The 21,244-nt window shown below is 59.7% G+C and overlaps 1 protein-coding gene across 2 annotated transcripts; it reads right to left on the minus strand.

Annotated features, from left to right (window-relative positions):
- Window positions 1–320: 320 nt before the first annotated feature.
- On the minus strand, window positions 321–21,003 carry ARHGAP45 (Rho GTPase activating protein 45). Of its 2 annotated transcripts, XM_069790612.1 has the most exons (24): window positions 20,792–21,003; window positions 20,004–20,258; window positions 17,437–17,767; window positions 15,555–15,698; window positions 14,329–14,413; window positions 13,769–13,841; window positions 13,179–13,257; window positions 12,648–12,785; window positions 12,348–12,412; window positions 11,693–11,803; window positions 10,966–11,046; window positions 10,534–10,713; window positions 10,160–10,297; window positions 9,670–9,860; window positions 9,188–9,348; window positions 8,675–8,752; window positions 8,150–8,251; window positions 7,610–7,773; window positions 6,898–7,086; window positions 6,381–6,518; window positions 4,498–4,736; window positions 3,913–4,174; window positions 3,337–3,427; window positions 321–3,145 (listed from the first exon to the last, which is right to left on the minus strand). In XM_069790612.1, exons 2-24 carry the CDS (start codon window positions 20,091–20,093, stop codon window positions 2,742–2,744), a joined length of 3,534 nt encoding a protein of 1,177 aa, XP_069646713.1. In that variant the 5' UTR covers window positions 20,094–20,258; window positions 20,792–21,003; the 3' UTR covers window positions 321–2,741. The 2 variants fall into 2 exon arrangements, with proteins under 2 accessions (XP_069646713.1, XP_069646712.1); XM_069790611.1 differs by lacking the exons at window positions 20,004–20,258; window positions 20,792–21,003 and adding an exon at window positions 19,152–19,452.
- Window positions 21,004–21,244: the final 241 nt, after the last annotated feature.

Raw genomic sequence — 21,244 nt, forward strand, 5'->3', positions numbered from 1 at the left:
CGAGAGCTCACCCTGCAGAACTTGGATCCAGCTGTCGTGTGCAGTTTTGATGCTGCAGTTCAGACTTAGCTCATTGCTTACCTTACCTGTTCTACCCTCTGGCCCTTGTTTTGAAACCATGGTTTTCAGGTATTGCAATGGAGAGTTGCTTATCACCCCCCATCACTTTCATTTTAATCTGTTCCAGGTCTCTTGAGGGTTTTTAAACTTCAGTTTACTTGCTAGAAATATGTGGAGTACTTCCTTACAGTGCTTAGCTTCCTGCAGCCATGGGCACAGGAGGCTGGAAGACTGATCTCCAGGACAAACACAGGTTGGAACACACTGATTTTATTTATTTTTTTTTTTTTTGAAGCATGTCAATCTGAATACAGCAAAACATGTAACGCAGCTTCTTACAGCAGTACAGGCATGTCATAACAAACACGCTTTACTTTTTGCACGCTGAATTACTATACAAATAGAAGGGTGCCTGTTCCCATGTGAAGCTCAAGCGTAGCTTTTGTCCCTTCCCTCACTTGCACTCACCCGTCATCCATCCTTGCAAACACACGTGGTACCGCCTGTGGTAGCAGTGCTGGTAGCAAGAGAGGGCAGTCGGCCTTGTTTCTCTTGCTACCATGGAAATGACCTGCTGGAAAAATCCAACCGCCTTGTTGAAGAGCTGCAGACCAGAATGTCTCACAGGTATCTCTAGCTCTTCTTTGGCTCAGTTATGAACCATTTAGCTGTAAATTAACTTTGGTTTTGTGTACCTTTGACCTGCTATGCTGAGATGCATTTCCGATTAGTCTCGGAGAGCTCTGGGAGCTATAAAGCCCAGGCTCTCCCCTGTGCTGGAGACTGATCCTCAAAGGGGTCAAACGTCTGGTTGATTGCCCATTTCTACAGTAACGAGGTGCATATAACCCCCCAAATGCCGTTCAGTGTATCTTCAGCTGGAACATCGCTCCGGCTTCACTCGCTTGGCTTCCTTGGCCGGAGATCCGCCTCTGCCTCTCCCCTTGCTGTCCCGTTGAGGTGGATGCTCTTCAGACCTGGAGTGGCGAGGCCTGACGCGTGAGCAGGCAGAGCGAGAGAGATGATCTGGTGTCCAGCATCTCACGGAGGAAGGGTCTGGCTAATTGTTAGAAAACACCTTTGGATCTGTGCAATTTCTTAGGAACCATGGACTGCGACTTGCTTGTGTGTGAGGTGCCTGCACAAGTCCTTGTGCATCTGTCCCTGGCCGGGAGCTCTGGGTCTTTGCTCGTCATGTGGCCTCCCGTGTCGAGGGTCTAGTGGCACACTCAGTGGTGACGGCAGGAATGCAGCCCAAGTACAAGCAGGGTAATAGAAAAAAACAGCTTTCATCTCTTTCTAAGCTAAAAATCTACTTGTTTCTCTATGCTTCAGTGCAGAAAAGTCTCGCAGCTTTAAAAAAAATAGACTTTGGCTGGTCTTGTTTAACCCTTTAAGTTCCTTTGCCAGCAGAGGTAGTGGTTTCATGTTGAAGGGTTATCTCTTTAGAAAAAAAAAATTTAAAAAGCCTCTTACACTGGCAGGGGCTGTGACTCGATTCAGGCCGTGGCAGTCCTGAGGAGGAGGCTTCTCCTCTTGGTGACCTGCTCTCTGCTCAGCTCCATCTCGGGGCCAGCTGGAAGAGCAGAGGTGTAGTCCTGGACTTGCAGCTTAGATTTTTGGAGACCAAATGTCTATCAAAAAAAACCCTGAGAGATTAGGCAATGCTCAGGACTGTGCAGCCAGGAAAACCTGTCCCCTGAGCTTGCTCACAGCTTCCGGATTGCTCTTTGCGTGGCTCCTGCCAAGTAGAAAAATGCCCATAAATACAAGCAGCAATGCAAACCTTGTCAGCTGAGCCAGGAAAGGCATGTCGCTGGTTGAGTCCTGTGTTGCTTAGAAGTGCTGAGGCAGTAAATTTATTGCTGGACTTTGGATGCCTGGTACAGTCAGTTATACATGATAAATGTACCTTGCAGGGCCTGGCAAGCGATGCAGGCACAGCCCTAAAGCCGAGGCCAGCTCCGCGTGAGATGGTCTGAGTTGCTTTTACCCAGCTACACCGAACCCAGCGCTCCTCTGGCTGTGCCCCCCTTCCTGGCGAGCTGTTCCCCAGGCCAGCAGAGCCAGGCCATGCACGCAGTGCTCGGCATTGTCCGTCTGTCCATGCAGTGCCCGTGCCTGGCTGCCGTGCCCTTCTCCTGCCCACTGTTGGGGAATTCTCCCCACATCACCTCCCGGCAGCCTCACCTCGCCTTCCAGCTGCAGCCAGCAAGGATGATCAGATCCTTTGACTCCCCCATCTTGATTTCTGCAGTAGAGGCGTGGGATTAAGGAGCAAGGCAAAAAATTAAACTTGTGACCTGGACATGGCAAAACCCTGGATTCCTTCCTAGTCCCTAACAACAAGCAAAGGGGCTGCCCTGCCTCAGCTCCTTCCCAAGAAACGTGCTTCGTGGGCTGCTGGACCGAGTGGGGGCTCCCAGCAGTTGAGGCAGGCTGACCCGATGTTGCCCATCGGGAGCCAAGGGTCTCGGGGGTTTTGTGTGAAAGCTCCAGCCATGAAACAGCCAGGACTTGCCTGCAGCTGACACACCAAACCCCTCCTTAGCTGCCCGCAGCTCTGTGCTGTCCCTCCCCACCCCTCAACATCACAGCTTTCTGCATCGCTACGCCTGGGTAGCGTCTGGATTTTGTCCCTTTGCCCCGTCCCAGCGTCCGCGGTATTTTTGTTCAGTGGCTTAGATAAACTGGGGCTGCTGCTCGCTGCCTGCCTCACAGCCGCCTTGGCACCTGGCTGCCAGATGCCGGGCAGTGGCAGGCATGGCTGTGTTGTTGGACTGGTTTGTATTGTAGTCCGTGTCAGCAGTGGGGAAGCGGCGCTCGGGGTAGTCTTCTGCATCGCTTTGCTCTTCTCCTGGGGGGCTGCAGCAGCGGGGAGCGGTGCCCTCCGCATCCGACTGGCCCATGCTGCAGCTCCGGCTCCGCTGTCCCTCACTCCCATCATCGCAGAACTGAGCTTCGTCTGTGCTGGTCTCGCTCCCCTGTTTCATTAGCTGGGTTCGTAGGCCCCCGTCCGTGGTGGCCAGCAGCTCCCCACCATCCTCCAGCTCAGAGTCGGAGTCAACAGAGCGGTCGCCAGACTCTGTGGGACAGAGGGAGCCCTGTGCTACGCTCTTGCCCGGCACAATGGCATCTGCAGGAGCTTTGTTCACCAAACTCATGGTGTTCAGGTACAGGGGAAGGGCTTTGCGTTATTGCTGCTAGTGACATACCTCAGACCTCCCGAGAGACCTGTGCCTGCTGGGGAAGAGCCACCGGGTGCCTTTCACTTACCTGCGAATGAGTCGGCGCTGTAATCCAAATTGCCCTTCTCTGAAGGCAGCTCTAGGTAGGGGATGCTGCCAGGCTGGGAGCCTGTGTGGGACTGGAAGGAAGAGATGCAGTGGTGAGGGCATGGAGGAGAAGAAAACTTTCTCATTCACTGAGAAATGGTTCCAGAAAGTGGAGAACTACCAACTTGTTGTCTGGGTGTAAAGGTGTGTAGGCTCCACCCTCCCACCCCCTGCCTGTCTCACCTACTGAGACTGTTCTTTTGGGGCAGAAAATCACTCGCAAGTGGAGTGGGGAGGCACATGGGGACATGACGAAGCAAGGCAAGTTTTGTAAGAGAAGGGCAACAGTGTTGGCCGGACCTGTACCACCATGTGGCACAGCAGGGATGGGGAATGTCACTGCTGCGATCTGCAGGGCAGAGCACGAAGCTGGGGCACCATTCAGGAGAGGGCTGGGAGGTGTCAGGGCTGCAGGAGGGTCTGCCCCAGCTGATCTGCGCCAGGTTGCAAGCACAAACAGGCTGTCCTGGTTGGCTCTGCGTCCCCTAAGGGTGCTCCCTTCCCCAGAGACTCTTACCAGGTCAGAGGAGCTGGCTCCCTCCTCCTTGCTGTCTGTGGCGTACTTGCTGGAGTCGGCCAGCACCGTGGTCTCCTTGTTCTCAAAGATGGTCGAATAGAAGATGATGAGTGCCTCAATGATGCGAGCTTGGTGGGGATAGTCAACCAGCGAGGACAAGGAAATAGTGGCGTCCGTGGGCCTTGGGCGCATCAGTGTTGGCCCAAAGACGATGCCCAGGTTGCTTGAGGTCATCTTGTTGTCCTGTTCCACTTCCACAATCCTGGGGAGGAGGAGGAGGAACTCGTGAGAGCAAGCAAGGAGAAGGGACGGGTGGACCAGCAGGACTCGCCCAGCCTGGCACATCCAGGCTGGAGGAGATGCTGGGCTGGCAGCACGGGAGTCCCCTCTCGTGGCACACATGGGCTTCATGAGCGGCAGAGAAGTAGCTGCAGCCACGGATCGACCTCCGTGCTCCTGGGAAGGACTGCGCTGTCCCCACGGCCAGCATGGGTCCGGTGGGGAGGCTGCACTTACCTTCCCACCCTAGGGAAGAAGGGGAAGGTGCCCCAGCACCCGCATGGGCTCTGGACGTGCCCTTCTCACCTTCTCAGGTGCTGCAGGAGGTACTGGAGCGTGGCCATGTTCTCCCAGGGAAGCTCCTTCAGCAGCTCCTTCAGCTTCAGCACCAGGTTCACCACCACCTTGTCTGTGGCGGCTCCTCTGTCCACCAGCTCAGGGCCCCCCTTCCCGCTCTTGCCCTTGGCCTCGCCACCCTGTAAGCTCTCCTTGGCCAAGCCCATCAGCTCGTTGTACATGCGGAAGGGCATGATGGGCTCCGGCAGCTGCAAGCAAGAACAGGGGAGATGGGTGCTGGAGAGCCGAGCCTCCCAGCCCGGGGTGGGGAGAGCCTCAACCCCCTGCCCGAGACCTAAACCTGCCCAGTGTTGTCGAGCTGAGGAAACCTGGGGCCTTTCTACAGCAAGGAAACATCCCCGGTGCTTGCAAAACATGCTAGCCAGAAGGTAATGTTTATTTATCCATCTCCTGAAGCGTGTAAATCCAGCCTCATTTGTCCTAGCCAATTAGTACCTGGGAAGTTCAAGCAAAAAGCAGCCTTTGATCAACCCGTGGGTGCTCTCTGCCAGATAGGTCCCTCCGGTCAAGGTTAAGGGATTCTCTTTCTCCCCTAGAAAAGCCCTGGCCCTGGGTGGGCACAGCAGCAGGTTCCCCAGCAGACAAAGGTGGTTAGAAAGAGGAGAGCAGTGAAAGAGGACAGGAATGGATTGTTCTGGGGTGGAGAACGCAGGATGTAATCGGCATAGCCTGCAGCAAAGGTGGGGTTGTGGTTAGGTGGAAACTCTTGCTTTGAAGTTTGTATAAAGCAGCCAGAGCAGCATGTTAACTAATTGGTGGTTTTGCATGGCTGGTAATGTTTTCAGAGTGGCTTAAACAGATGTTTTTGGGGACAGGCTGCCTCTCACAGCAGAGCAGGTTCCCCTCCCATCCAGCACTTTGCAGAGGGACTTTAAACCCATTTCTCCACAGTGAGAGGTTGGATCCTGGCTCAGGACTGATTTCTTCCCCTCTTTCCACTCTGCTTTTCTCTGGAGAAACCCCGGAGGCAATTCAGAGCCCTTCTCTCCTCTCTGTGCAGGGAACCCAGGGACAAAGCTCCCTCCTTGAACTGAGCCCTGAGCCCGGTTCCCAAGTTAACACAGGAGCCCTTCTGCGGAGTTACACCAGCCCTCAGAGAAAAGGCAGCAGTTAGGAGTTAAACGGCAAGGCTGCAGTGTGAAGGAGAAGCTGCTTCCTCTCCTCCTGCCTTGTGGTGACTCTTTGGAGGATGTGGGTGATGCTGTTTGCACTGCCAGTTTGGGTACTGGTGTCTGCTGGGGGCAGAGGGTGGCTGAGGCAGAGCTGCCGTGGGTGGCAGGGCACAGCACCCAGCTGAGCCCACCGCAGGGCGAGACGAGGGGCACAGCACCTGGCTGAGCCCACCGCAGGGCAGAGCCCTGCTCGGGGAGACGCGAGCTCAGCCCCAGCTCTGCCCTGCGGAGCGACCTTTGCTGGATCACTTCCCTTTTTGTGTACCTGGTTCCCCAATTGCAAAGGGGAGGGAGGATTTGGTGCTTCTGCACGTTGTTTTTCTGTGGCTATGAACGCCGCTGCTGCAGCGGTGGAGGAGCCATGCGAAGTGACGGCGAGGGCTCGCCGAGAGCAGGAAACCCCCCGTCGGCTCGGAGGAGGCGCAGCGTGCGCGCTCGTCCCCACTCACGCACATCGTCCCATCTCCACCGCTGATCCCCTCCTAGTTGGGAGGGACCCCTCTCACCGCCCACAGCCATACAGTTATTAAGCCCAGTCTGTGCAGAATTACTCCTGCCACAGATGACTCGGTGAAGGCGGGTTTAGTTTTGGGAAGTTAGTTCCTCTGGTCGCCTCTCCCCTGCCTCCCCCCCCAGGAGAAGGTATCACCAGCACCTTACCTGTCTCAGGTAGAGCTTCAAGACATTGCTGATGTCATGAGGGGACGCCTGGGACAGCTCCACCAGCTCTTTCCCATTCTCAAATGCCTGGCAAAGCTTCTCCACACGGGTCTTGACACCATTAACTCGGTAGATGCCCTGTAAAAGAGAGAAAAGTGGAGTTGAAGTGAGGAGAAATGTTTCTCTGCAAGTTTGCATGAGACAGTGACCTTCCAGCTCCCACCCTCTCCTTTTGGGGGTTGGAAATCCCTCTCAGAAGTCATTCTGGGACATCCCCTTCCAGCTCTGACGTTACTGCTGTTCCTGTTTCATAGGAAAGAGGGAGGCAAGAGAAGTGTTTCCAAGGTCAGAGTTTGGGGTATCAGGGCCAAGTTTATCACCTGGGACTTTCTGGCCTCCTGCCTCCTAGTAATCTGAAAAACAAGACTGATGATCTTCTGCCTTTGCATGAAAACCATTTCAAGAGAAGACAGCTGAGCTAGCTTAGCTGAAGGAGAGGGAAGAGAGAGTGCATCACCTTGGTTTTCAGTGCCCGCTTCTCGATCTCAGAAATGCACTTCTTGATGATGAAGGGGATGCCATCTGAGCTACTCTGAGAAGCTTTTGTGAAGTCTTGCCCGAAAAGCTGCAGCTTTCCTTGGAGCTTCTTGTGCCCGCACTGTATGGCCAAGGTTTCCAGACACTTCTTGTGGCAGGCCAGGTAGCACTGGAAAACACAGGGAAATGCGTGGGGGTGGGAGAGAGCTCTGTGGGTCAGGTGGAAGGGTGGCCGCTGAGAGACACCGGGCATCGCTCAGAGAAACGAGGAGCTCGTTGAGCACGATGGCGGACAGGAAAAGTGCCTTTCTTGGAGACACTGCAGGACCAATGCAAAGGTCCCCAAAGGAGGAACATCTTCCTAAACACAGGTTAGAGCTGGGCTAAGGTAGTCCTGCCCTAAAGTTCATGCGGGAACCTCTGCTTCCACAGAGAACTTAGAGCTCCTGGCTGTGGTTACACCCAGGGTTTTGACCACGTGTGTCAGAGCTCCTGGCTGGGTTTCTACAGCAAACCTGTGACACCCAAGCGACAAGCTGCGCCGCAATATGCCGCTGGAGAATGTGCGGCTCTCATTTGGGGACAGAGTGAATCAGAGGACTGTACGCAGGTACTGGTGGGGTCACCCCGTTCATGGGACACATCCTCCATCCGTTCCACCCACCGGGCTCTCTTCCCACTTCCAACTTTACCTCCTCGCATTCTGCTCCCTGGAAGTAAACGTAGCTGTTGCACTCCCGACACTTGGAAGGGGTACGGAGCTTCCTCAGCCGATGAGTCTGGGCAGCCTTGGATAAGCCAACGTTTCGGAAGGGCCCTGTCGGAGCTGTCATCTCTGGGGTGATCCCATTGATGCCTGTGAGCAGAACAAAAAGAAATGTGTCTGCATCCTGGCTCCTGAGGAGGTAAGGTTAAGCAAAGCTCAAGCGGAAGGGTGACTGTCACAGATCAGACAACCAGCTGGAAGCACTAGTTCTTCAGCAACATTACAACCTGTACTCTGAGGCGTGCGGCCCTAGCTCATCTGTTCCCACTGGTTTGACCAGAGCTCATCCCTGGTAAAGACAATGCTATTGGGCTCCTCGTGAGGTCACCATCAGGTATCCTCCCAGCAATCATTCGGTTTACCTCTAGAACTACTGAATTTGGGAACAGTCAACCTGCAGTTAGCTTTGTCATGGTGTGTGGGTGCACAGCAGGAGCACTGCGTCACCTCCCACGCTGTCACGTACTCTGCTCAAAGGGGGTAGCGTTCTCATCCTTCTCCTCCAGCTCTTCGCTGGAGGATATGGTGCCGTTGGAAGACAGCCGCTGGAGTTTATGGCTGAATTCGCCTGTCAAAAGAAAACCCACAAGCAGTGAGATTACTGGCAAAATTGTTTCTCTTCTGAGTGCACTCTGATGCATGTGGACTCCCACAGCAAGCAGTCGCGTGCCTTGGGCAGCCGGGGCAGCTCTCTCCAGAGAAAACGAGGAACTGGGAGCTAGCAGGGGCTGTGCGTGCCCCCGCAGCGCCCTGCAGGGGAGCAGGCTGCAGCCAGTGCAGTGTAAAGGTTCAGTGGTCTCCCAGCCCAGCCCAGCCCAGCCCAGCCCATCCCAGCCTGCTGGAGATTGGCATCAGAGCAGTTTTTCACAACACAGTGTTATTACAAGGCAGATAAAAAAGTGCCAGGTCCCACCTAACTCCAGTGCTGGTTTTAGGCTGACTGTATTAGAAGGGGGAGCACTGCCTGCCCTGGGCTGTTTTCGGTATCTACCTGCGTTTGAATCCAGGCTGCTGTCAGCTTCAGTAATGGAAGTTGGCCAGGATTTATGGACCTGGTGTCCTCTCCCACCTGTAGAGGAAAACAGAGTTCATTTGAGATTGCTTTCTGTGTTCAGGAGAGAAACAAGGGAGAAGAGCCTAGAGTCTGGGAGACAAATTACTGAAGAAAGCTGGTTGGTTTCCTGTTGACAGGCTGGTGAAGGGGCTGGTGGGGTTGTGACACCTTCAGTAACACTCCAGCAAGGGAAAGAAGAGATGGGATTCTGGAGAATGGTCTGTTAGGCAGCACTAGGCAGCTAAAGCAAAAAAACCCCATAGATCTGATTTTGTGTCCTTCAGGAAATTCAGCTTGCAAGGATTCCAGCCTGTCCTACTGCTGTGATCAGAAGCCCCCCCCTTGCTACCCATGGAGGTCCTGCTTTGCTTCTGACCCAGGGGGAGGAGGACGCAGCCTGGTGCAAGCGGTGCCGTGGGGACAGCGATGCAGAGGGTCCTCCGGGCTCACCTCTCCGCTCAGCCGCCACAGCCCCACTTTGCTGCTCCTTGGGTCCTGTCCCTCCTTCTGAGACGGTCCCGTCCTTGGGCAGCCCGGCCCCGTCAGAGCCGGCATTCGTTGAGAAGTCATTGGCATTGAAGCTGCCTTTCCGTGTCCGAGTGAAGGGGGACCTGGTTGGCAGAAAGGAGAAAAGGGAATGTCTGAGTGGATGAGAAGGAAGGACACTTGAAAACCTTATTCATGGCTGCTATCCACCTGTCTTGGGATTTACAGTCCTCTCGTAAATACTAGACAGCCTGTCTCATCCACTGGAGGATGTGAGAGGAATTCCCAGCTGGTCCAGCCCCAGCTTTCCCAGCAGGAGCTGCCTTCAGGCACGCTGAAAGCGTCCTGGTTTCTGCAGGAGAGCGTAGTGCCGGCCCAGGGGGAGGTTGCCAGTGACAGAGAAGATGAATGTAAAGCAGCAGTGATTTCCCCCTCTCCTCTCCTACCAGGCGTTGTGTGACACGTAGGGCTCAAAGTCGTACTGGATGTCGGGTTCGTCTCCTCGCTGCAGCTGCTTGACATGAGAGGCGTATTGCTGCCCGGGGTCGTAGAGCTTGCTGCTCTCGCACAGTGTCTGGAAGTTGACGGGCAGCGGAGCCGTCTGCATGTGCATGATCTGGTAGAAGGAGATTGTGGCCTAAAAATAAGGTAGAGGAAATCAGACATGAGCTTTGTGAGCTGACATACAAGGAAGAGAGAGACAAGGAGCTCCAGGCTAGATGAGAAATCAGGAGCACAGAGCAGTGCTTGGTCTGCAGCCTTGAGCCTTGGCTTTTCAGAGCACTAGGGAGTGAAAAGAGCTTTACATCCACCTGGACTTCACCTGAAATAGGAGCAGCTAAGCTAGGTCTGCTGGGGAGGCAGCTCTGAACCTCTCCTGAGCAGGGTACGGCCACCCCCCTGCCCTAGGGGCCATCCCAAGCAAGCCCCACTCACCATCTTGATGACCTGGTCGCTCTGTTTGATCACTTCGTGGATCTGCCGCAAGGAGTTCACCTTGGTATCCTCCAACTCCTGCTTCTGGGTATTTGCATCCGCAACACAGGTCCGATACGTGGCCATCGCCTCTTCTGCCTGAGAGTTGGGAGAGCAAGAGATGGAAACAGCTCATAGGTAAGGAGAACAAGGAGAACAGCTCTCTGCACTTGGACCCTGTTCCTCCAGGCATTCCTGCGCCATGTCCGAGGATCCTTGGGGAGCTCAGTTCAGTCCACTTAGCTCAGGGTTGCTCCTGTGCTAGGGCAGCAAGGAGTGAGAAGGTTCTTGCCAGCCAGATGCTCAACCTGAGTCCAGAGCTGTCATGTCCCTACCTTGTTCTTGGCTTCCTCTTCTAGCCGCCTCTTCTTGTCCAGGGTTTTGGTGGTGATGCTGCTGGTGGTGTTCTGCTGCTCCTCTTCTGCTTTCACTGCCATGTACTTGGCCTTGTCGTGCTCCTCGCTGCGCTGCATGTATATCTGCTTGGCCTTGCGCAGGTTCACCTCTGCCTCTTGCTGCCAGTGAAAACAGTGACCCAGGGTGAGGACTGACCTCTGCAAGGGGATCGTTATCTCCTGCAAGCTCCCCAGGGTCCCATGTTTCTCCGGTGTCCCCCAGCACAGCAGAGGCACCCTAGGACAAAGCACCTAACGCTACTGGAGAGGGGCAAGGAGTCCAGCATCCTCGGAGGGGTACGTGTCACAGGCGTACTCCAGACTGGGCTTAGGGAGTGGAAACCCAGCCCGTGCTGCATGGCTGTTACTCACCAGTTTCCTCTGCGCCCGGTGCCACTGCTCCTTGATCTCCTTCCTCCGTTTTTCATGTTCAAGGCGTCTCACTGTTAGTGGCTGAATCAGGAGGGAGAAACAACCCCCGTGGTGGTCTGAGCTAAACGCTCGCTGCTCTTCCCTTTGCAAAAGGCTTTGCAAGGAGAAGTTCCCTGTGGCGGTTGTTATCATTCCCCAGCACATCTGGGCTCGGTTACAGGGAGGGTTTGTGTCATGGATGAAAATCTGCAGCCTGGGAAGTGCCAGATGCAGTTTCCCTCCCGACTGAGCTAAGCAAGAGCCACCTTCTGCAATGACAGGACATCAATTCCCACCTGGCAAACAGCCCCAGAGAGTGGTGGTCACTGGGAGATGGGTGCAGCTTGGTCTGGGCTGGAGGGGAGCGTGGGAATGCAGAGAGGCCTCGGATGAGGAGGAGATCAGTAAGGAGGTGCTCTTTGATATGCCAGACTTGGGGGTTTCTCCTAGACCCTGTATCTAACCCCTCGAAGGACGTGGCATCTGGCTGAGAGTTTGGGCTCATTGATCCACTGAGGCCAGAGCAAAGCCGAGGAATGCCAAGCCTGAGCAGTGGCTCAGCCGAGCGGCAATTGGATTCCAGTTTCTGGAAGAGCTGCCTGTAGCAGAAGGACTAAGGACACCACCAGCCTCCCTTGCTACCCAGCTACCGGGGAAGACCCTTCTGAGATGGCCTTTTATCTCTCACCTGGAGGAAGGTCTGGTGCTGCAGGGTGTTGGCAGCCTGCAGAACCGATGTCCCGTGCTCCATATCCTGCTCCAGGGCCAGCAGGTAGATGGACAGGAAAGGCATGTTGGTCTGAGAAACAAGAAAACGCACCACCCTGAGCCCCAGCACTGCGGCGTGAACCAAAGGAGACATGTTCTCCAGTGCCGTGTTTGGGGAAGAAGAGTCAGAGTCTCAGCTTGGCTGCTGGCTACCGGTAAAAGCCCCATCCTGGACCGAGACAGTGTGGTCACAGGCTGCCAAGAGACCGCTTGGAGGGAGGCTGGAGGAGGCTGGAAGGGCCCCGTGGTGTTGCCTGCCCGGTCCTGGGCTGGAGAGCAGGGGACAGGGCATGTCTGGTGTGTGAGCCTGCCCGGGCTCTCCCCGCCGGCACACCCGGCAGGACCAGGGCAGAAACATCAGCTACCGATGGAGGAGGTTTTGCAGGGTCTCAGCATTATCCTTTGCTTTGGTCTGGACACGTGAATTTTGCCAAACAAAGAGCTTTGGAGAATTGCACACTCATTCTCCTGGGCTCTGAAACTAGGTCATGCAGAACGAGCTCTCTAGGGCTGCTTTCTCCCAGTACAGCCCAACAGCCTGGATGCTGGGCGGTTTTAGGGACATGTGGACTTACCTCCTGACTGATGGTTTGCTTGCAGCTGTTTGCCATCTTCTGAAGCCCTTTGGCAAACTCCATTTCTGGAAGAAAAAGGTTGGAAGTGAAAAGACATACAAAACACAAGGATTTCCCTGGTGATTGGGTTCCTTTTGAAAAATAAATCAAGAAGTTCAGGAATGAAGTTCCCCACTGCCCTTGCAATGTCTGACTCCCTCAGCCTCGTTGATTGTAGAGGACCTCGACCTGTTCTGATGCTGCTGTGAAGGGCTCAGCCCCACTCTGGAGAGGACCCACCCGCCATCCTCCCCATCTCACCCAGCGTGGTCCTTTTCTCCAGGTATCCAATGAGGTCCTTCATGTACTTGGAGATGTTTTTGGCGTACTGGAGAGCAGCGTCTACCCCACCCTCGCAGCGCTGCAGCATCACATCCACTTCTTCAGCAGGAGGACGGCCTGTGATGGGACGAGGGGGAAGGTGGAGGAGAGAAAGGAGAGACACTGAACTGTGCTACTGGCGCTGTGTTCACTGACCCGCTCCCTCCAAATGCCTTCGAGCTCCCGGGAGTACCAGAACAGCTGGGAAAACCCCAGGACAGCCTGGCTCACCCCTGCAAACTTCATGAGCTTTCAGTGCAAACCTCCCCATACCTGTGCCGGCACCGTGCTGTGCTGGTGTCCTGCCGGCCCCCGGTGCCAGCAGCAGCTCGGCTGCCTTTTCTCAGCCGAGGAGCCGTGTGTGGCTCAGGACCGCGGCAGCAATGGGGAAGACGCCAGTTCCTGCCGGCCGGTCTGTCAGCCGGGTACCCCACCACCCCAAACCCTGCGCCCAGCGAGCCGCCTGCTTACCCGTGTCATAGTTTTCCATGCCTGAAGGCATGCCATCTCCTCCAGGCCCAGGGATCCCCCCGTAGAGGCTCTCCATAGTCTTTGGGAATTGAGAAAGAAAAGGGACTGATCAGACAAGAGGAAGGGGAGTAGCTGGAGGGGCTGGTGGATGGAGGGGAGGCAGAAACCCGGAGCTGCTGGAGGCTTTCTGCTGTTGCTGGAAGTCTGCTGTGCCCAGCCCATGGCCCTGCAGGAAGGCTGGGAGCTAACGGGAATGTTGCTGGAGAAATACCTTGCTCTGTGGTCACACCAGACCAGGGCAGAGCTACGGGGAGCAACCAGAGCCCTGTTTTCTGCCTCTGTTGATAGAGCTGCTCTATCCCTTCCTGAGCCACTTTGCCCTTTGGATCGAGCTGCCAGGTGGCTTTTCCCCTCTCTGGGATGGTGGTGAGGACAGGAGTAAGCAGGCAAAGCCCACACGCAACTCTTCCGGGCTTGGAGGTGAGATGGGAATCCCACATCTCGGGCTGGGGGCTCAGCCCCTTCCTGAGCCGGGTCTGAGCACCCCAGCACATCCCAAGACCCGTGTGATGGGAGTGGGCATCACTCACCTGGTTCTGGTCGCTGGGTGGGATGGAGAGGATGGTGCTGCTGTCCACCTCCCCCATGAGGAACTCAGACACGCTGTGACAAGAGGAATAAGGCTGCGCTCAGCAAAGGGAGAACGGGCAGTGACAAGCAGGGCTGTCACCCAGCAGCACCCGACCAACGGCCGAGAGATCGGGTGAGGGCTAGGGCAGTTGGAGCTGCAGTACTGGTTTCAGTGGGGATCATCTGAGCTCCACGTGATGAGGTCTTGGTAATTCAGGTGGAGGACCAGAGCTTGGCCCAGCATTGAAGAGGGGCTGGGAGATGGAGCCTGTGGGCTCGAGCAGGCTTTGGGGTCCCTCATCAGTGCTGGAGGAATTGCTGGTGCGAGCAGCAGGAGTGAATCTGCCCTCCCCACGGGGTCTCTCCAGTCCCCAAACCACCCCCCAAACCAGCTGCCACGTGTGGGGCCATGCATGGGCGAGGTGATGGGGCAAGGGGTGGAGATGTGTCTTGGCTGGTGGGGGTGATGGGGTCCATCAGGGGACCTTCTCCGGGGGACGGCTGGCCAAAAGTCCCTTACGTGCTGCTGAAAGACACCGCAATGGTCTCCACGGCCTTCTCGAACTCCCGTTTGTCCGTCTCATTGTTGGATTCGTAATGGAAACCTGGAAATGAGGAAATGCAGAAGCCCTGTCACCACCAGCGCCTGTCCCCATCTCAGGGAGAAGGACCTGCTGGCTCCTGCCGGTCTCAGCCCTACTCTGTGGCTGGGGCTGTGTCAGGCTCAAGGAGCAGCAGGGAGGAGATCATCCCTATGGACGATGGACTTGCTCTAGTGCGGCGCAGGGTCCCTGCACCCCCCCATTTCTCCTGGGACTGACTTCCCTGCCAGCACCACTTGGCTCACATTTCTGTTTACTCCCGTTACCCAGGGCTGCCGGAAAAGTGCTGCTGACTGTGAACCTGTTCCACTGCCTCCACTGTCTTATGGCACCTCCAGAGCCCCCTGCCCCGAGGCGGGATGGCTTCCTCCAGGAGGGCTCTCACCCACGGCCGAAAGAGGAACCGCCAGCGGCAGTGGGAACCGGCACAGACGGCACTTGGCAGACACCCAGGCCAAGGGGATGCTTGTGGTGCCTTTGCCAGCAGCTGGGGCTTCTGAGCAAACCCTGACGCCTTTTGGGTCAGCTCCTCTGGGGCGCCAGGGCCGGCGAGCCGAGCCCCAACAGCCCCCCCTGCTTTGAGGGGCTGGGATCTGCTCCCACCCCTCTGCCCAGGAACGTGGGCAGCCTGAACTCGCTCCGTCCCGGTCCTGCGTGGGGCCAGCCCCGCAGCAAACCTCCTGCCACCAGCCACGAGGCTTCCTGTCCCTTCGCGGTTGCTGTTCGGTGTCCAGGAAGCAGCACGGTGACGCAAAATGTGCTCTGCCTGCGGTTAGTGCAGCCGTCCCCCTCCCCGCTGGTGTAACTGCAGGCAGGAGGTGGTGCCCCGGGCAGGATCTGGGCTCCACAGACCCCGCTCCTATAAACATGAGGTGCTGCCGGGAGCGGGATCCAATTATTTAAGTGTTTTTCCTGCGGCCGTGCTTGGAAAGCCCCAGGCAGGGATCTGGGCTCTGTCATTTCTGACGCTACATCATCCTTAAAACTAAAACACAGCAAGCAGGCAGCTGATGCCTTCGCCCTCTCCGCCTGTCCGTGGGGCAGCTCCGCTCCCGGCAGCATCCCCAAGGACTCCCCGGGCCACACGCGTCCCAGCCTGGGGCAGGAGGGGAGCGGGACCGAGCTCCCAGCCCCATCGTCTCACCCTTGACTTTGGAGATGAGGGTCCCGGCAGCCGTCAGGGTCTCCAGGGTGTTGAGCAGCGGGTACTTGTTGATGACCTGGCGTAGGATGCGCAGGGTTTCGCCCAGGCACTCGTGGGCCAGTGGCCGCTGGGGCTCCCTGGGGTCTGCAAAAGAGGGGGGGCTGCAATGCTGCCCCGTGTCGCTGCCCTCTGGAGCCTCCCACCCACCCTCTGCCAGCCAGGGTCCCGCCAGGCTCCCAGATCATGCAGCCCATCCCCTTGGGTTTGGGGCTCCCCGGGACTGGCACAGCCACGTCCCGCTTGTCCGGCACCTCCCCAGCCCTCCCCTTCCATCCCTGCCATGGCTAAACCAGCCGGTGTGTCCCCCACCCGGCGCAGCAGCGGGCCTGGGGCGGCCCGACCTTTTAGGCATTTTTTTCCTCAGTAGTAACTTTTTCCCTTGAAAGCAGTTTGGGAATTTCCTCCTCATTTCCTTCCCTTCCTCCCCACCAACGGGTGCTCCCAGCCGCCAGCAGGGATGTGGCAGGTCTGTCCGCTGCCGTGCCCCATCCAGCCGGGCTCGCCACGTCCCGCAGGGTCCTTTCCTGGGAACCGTCCCCTCCATGGGCTCCAGCTGCGAGCCCAGGGGTCCGACACGTCTCCCCACCAGCCCAGTGCTGGGGCTGGGGCTTGGGGCTGGGTGCTGGCAGCCTTGTCAGGAGGTGAGGAGTCTCCCGTAGGGAAGCACTGGGATGGGAGCCTGGCACCCACTGCCTGGTTGGGCAAACCCCCCCTCCTGGCCCCCGGCTCGGGGTTGGAAAGGGGTTTCCTCCATTTCCTCTCCCATTTCGAGGCCCCTTCCGGAGTTGGAAGTGGGGACACCAGCAGGACTGGGAACAGGACTGGGAATGGGGCTGGATGGGCGCAGAGGAGAGCCAGACTCTCCAAAATCATGGCTGCGTCCTGCAGATTGGCCCCAACCTCCTCCCATCTTTTTGCTGGCTTGGGGACGGCACCATCCTAGCTGTTCCAAACTGGGTCTGGCAATAACCGCAGACCCGGAGCAGAGAAGGCAGCAGGACAGTCACCATCCAGCTCAGGGCTGTTTCCTCCCTGCCCGGCAATGCCCAAACCTTCGCAGGGACCTTGAGGCATTGCCCCCCTCCATCTGCCAACCCATGCCCTCCCCCCGGTAGCCCAGACCCCAGCCACATTCCCACTGGCCCAGCTGTGGGTCTTGTCGCTGGGGCTGTCGGCAGCGGTGCTGCAGGCTGGGCGCTGCCGTTTTCCACGGTGAGTGGGGATGCGTCAACATGTTTGCAAAGCCAGCACCGAAAACACGGCATCATGTGACCCCCCCCCTCCCCGCAGCCCCACCTCGCCACGGGGACCACGAGATCGCCACCGTTCCCTTTGCCTCCGTGGGCAGGGACACCCACCCGTGACCCTGCAGCCCACTCAGCCCCAGGCTGGGGCATCGACCCCATCCCACCAGCCACCCTGGTGAGGCTGGTCTGGCGGGTCGGGGGGCCGTGCCCAGAGCCCCACAGGGCTCTGGGGGCCCTGGCAGGCAGCTGGCACCGCTGCACTGTAAACAGGAAAACGGGCGGATGAAAATAGCTTGCAGGCAGGAAGCCGCGTTATCCTGGCTCCGAGCTCCCAGCAGCCACCCGCCACCGTCAGCCCGCGGCTGCCGTGGCTAGGTTTGGCACAGCCCCCCCCCGGGGGTCCCGGTCCCCTCCTGGCCCTGGCAGAGACCCCCACCCGTAGGTCCGGTCTGTCCCCACGGAGGGGATGCTCCTGCGCTCATCCCGGTGCCCCACAGTGCCGATGTGGCGAATGGTTCGGTGCTGCGTGGGCAGCACCGGGGCTGGCGGGAGCTGGGGGCAATCCAGGCACTCACCGTCCCGCAGCACCACATCCCGCAGGTTCTCCAGAGCGTCGGCGAAGCGGGCCACGTCCGTCAGCAGCTGGGAGATGTCCTCCGTGTCGATGAAGGGGCCCTCCCCGCCGTCCATGGGGCTGTAGGACGTGGGGGTCTTGTGGCCCTTGGGCACGGCCCTGGGGCCTGCTGCGGTGAGGGGGAAGCCGGCGGCGCTGGCATGGCGGCTGAGGCTGGTGGGGCGCTTGAGGGTACCCACGGTGCTGGGGCTGGTGCTGAGCTTGGAGCTGGCAGGGGGCAGCTCCCCCAGGCCGGAGCCGGGCGCCTCTAGGCAATCCTTGCGGGAGAGGTCCTGGGGAGCAGGGACGAGCGTGAGGTCCCAGCAGGCACGGCCGGTGCTGCGGGGCACAGCCAGGACCCCAGCTGGGGCAGGGAGAAGGCAGCACCCCAGGACCCCCCATGCCATCAGCCTGGAGGGACAGGCTGTTGCCTGAGGGGCTGGTGCCACAGCTGTGCCGTGCCTCAGTTTCCCCAGTTAGGTATCCTGGCAGAGCCTGAGGGCGATCCTGCCCAGCTGCGGCACAGGGACAAGGTGTAGCCCTTCCCGGCATTTCCAGCCCTTTGGGGATCTTGGGGTGGGGGCTGGTGGGGACACTCTCAGGACCCCGCAGGGCGAAGGCAGCGCCTCTGCCAGTGAGAAAACAGCAGTGGAGCAGCGGCTGGCAGGGTTTGGGCGCTTGCCTGGCCGGCTCCACCATCCCCACTGTCCCCACCACACCACAGACAGCCCCGGCAGCTGGCATTGCCCAAGGCTCCCAGGCTCCCGGCGGATAAACCACCCCCAGCACAGGGGTTTCGCAAGCAGCGTGGGCTCCAAAACCACAGGCCAGGAGCTGGCTCAGCCACCCTGTCTACCCGCTCGCCCCGTGGCCCCCACTGGCCCCCGCCAGCCCCTGTGGGTCGGGGTTTGTCCTGGGGGGCACACAATGACTGTGTGGGTGACACTGCCTTGTCCGCACCGGCACCCACTGTGCTGGAGCTCCCCATCCCCGGGGTGCATGGGGACCCTGGCATGGCCAAACAACAGCAGGATCCGGCCCCACACATCCCTTCCTCTTTTCAGCCTGTCCCGTCCCCAGGTTGGGCCCAGCCCCAGGGATGGGGGCAGGGACGAGGACACCTCCCAGGCCACTCTCTGGAGGCTTTGCAGATATTTTACAGATGGAGGGAGCCCCCAATTTCTAGGGGTAAAATTGCACCGAGGGAAGGGCTGGTACTGGCACCTTCCGGGGCCGTGCACCGCGCGGGGGGGCCGCACGCCCAGCGAGGGTCCTTGCGGCACGGGGAGGGGGGGCCCACCCTCGCCCCTCCAGCAGCTCCCGTCGGCGACCTTCAGGCACCCAGGTGTGACACGAGTGTGCTGGGTCTCAGCATCCCTGGCTGGGCGCTGCCAGCTCGGCGGGGCCGGAAGCCGACTTTGGTACTGATAGGGCAGACACCGAGCCGGCCGAGAGCATGAGGTTGCCGTGGGCAAAAGCAAACCGGGACAGCTCAGCCCCACGCTGCCCCCGGGGCCGGCCAGACCACCGTGGGACTGCCCAAAGGCCCCTACCCCAGAACGGCTGGGGCCAGCCCAACCCTTGAAAACCTGCCTCCGTTCCTCCCCCCCGGGGTGCAGCAGCCCCGGAGACCCCGGTCCCTCCCCGCCAGCATCCGGGGGGCGCACCCGGCCGTACCGTCAGCCACACGGTGGGCGAGTGGGGCAGCGAGTCCAGGGAGCGTTTGGGGGAGTCGGCTTTACCCGTCCTGCGGCGCCCCGCCGTGTAGGGGCTGTAGCTGTTCCTCCCAGCCGCCCGGCCGAGCATCCCTCCGTCCGCCACCCATAGGCCCCTCTCCCGAGGGTAGGGGGGAGGTGTCGGGGAGGAGGGGGGGGATGGGGATGGGGACGGGTGCCCCTTCTTGCTAAGGAGCCACGGGTGGGCTCTCGGGCCCCATCTCAGGCCCCGTCTCGCCAGTCCCGTCTTGCCCCACGCTCTGCCAGCGCAGGCGCGGGGAGGGCAGTGCCGGGGTGCGCAGAGGAGCCCCGGCTGCCGGCCAGCCCCGCGGAGGCGAGGCGCTTCCTCCCGCACCTCTCCAGCGCTGGGGGGGTGCCCACAAGTAAATAAATATATGGCAGAGCCGAGGGACAGGGGCTGCCCAAGCCCAGGCGTCCCCCTGCTCCCACCGCTGTCCCCTGGGAGGTTTGGGGGTTTCTCTGCCCTCCCCAAATCCTTGGCTGCAGCCCCCACTGCCGGGATCCCCTTCCCTTTGCCACAGACCCCCCGTTTCCTCCTTGGCCCCGCTTGCCCTCCCGCCTCCCCAGGCGGCTGCTCCGTTGCCTTCATCTGGGGCAGAATCCCCCCCCCCAGGCACAGTCAGCAGTGTCCTTCCTCAGCTCCCTCCTCCTCCTCCTCACAGACCCCCTGGCCGTACCCAGGTCCCCCTTCCCACCCTGTGGCTCTTCCCGGCAGCTCCGTGGGTGCTGTGGCCCAAGTGGTCCCCGTGGCCCCACGGCTCCCACCCTGCCGGGGGGGACGTGGGACACTCACCGGCAGGGTCTGTGGGATGGGGCTTCCTGCCCGGCTCTTCTTGGAGATGGAGGGGGTTTTCATCAACTCCCGCTTCTTCCGGGAGAACATGGTTCCTGGGGGCAGCCGAGCCCCTGCCCTCAGCGACCTCTCGCTCGGCGTGGCCGCTGTGCCTGACTGCCAGCTCCTTACCGCGCCGGCCACATTCGCCGGGGCGAACTGTCAGGAGGGCGCGTGTGACGCCGCCTTATTTCCTCATCGGCTTCGCAGGCGAACCTGAAACAGGAAAAGCCAAATGCGCACCCAGGGCGCGAGGCCGGGGGGGAAGGGGGACCCCAGCTGCCCCTCGGGGGCCGCGGGGGGCTCGGGCCTGTCTCCAGCCTTGCAAGAGGTGGCTGAGAAGACGCCGGTGCTCTCGAGGGTGGTGGGCTCTCAGGGGCGATTTGTAGGGGGGGTGGTTCAGTGCTGCACCCCAGGAGGGGTCCGGGGGGGCAGAGAGCCCCACGCTGCGGGACCGGGGCTGACCCCCACAGCACCCCAGGCCTCTGTGGGGTTTACCTCTGTCTGGGGGTGTCCCTCAGTCCAGGGAGGATGAGCCCCGTCCCGCGGGGCATTGCTGGAGGCCCTGGGTGAGTGGGGTGCCAGGCTCTGGGCTCCCACCCGCGGGATGCTCCTGGCTATGCCTCCTCCGTGGGCTCGGTGGCGGTGCCGGGACAGCCCGACCCCAGCTGCCCCCCCCGGGGTCACTGCCCTGTCCCCACCAGCCTGCAGCCTCTGTGCACCCACGGTCCCCCCCGCCCGTGACTCACCCACCCGCGGGGTAACGCAGCCCCGCAATGGTCTGTTCACCGACGGGAGCACCCAGCGTGGTGGCAGATAAACCCCGGGAGGGGCCGGCCCGGGTCCCCCCTCCCAGGGTGCCGCTCCCGCAGCGTGGGGACCCCCCGGCCGGCTCCTGCCCCGGCTGCTGGGGGCGGCCGCCGGCCCCCGCGGGCGGCCCGGGGGAGGGGGGGGGAAACAACCCGCTTCGTCCCCGGGACCCCCCCGCGGGGCCGCGCTGCCGGCCGGGCTGGGGCCGCCTCTCGTGGGCCATCTGCCGGCCGCGGGGCGGGGAGCGGTCGGGGCGGGACACGGACACGGACACGGACACGGAGCCGGCGGCTGTCGGGGGTCGGGGCGAGGGGAGCGGGACGGGACGGGACGTGCGGGGGGGAGTGTGTGCGCGTACGTGTGCCCCGCGTGTGCGCGTGGCCGTGGGTCGG

The sequence above is a fragment of the Haliaeetus albicilla genome, chromosome 8 (assembly GCF_947461875.1).
Source record: "Haliaeetus albicilla chromosome 8, bHalAlb1.1, whole genome shotgun sequence".
Lineage (NCBI taxonomy): Eukaryota > Metazoa > Chordata > Aves > Accipitriformes > Accipitridae > Haliaeetus > Haliaeetus albicilla.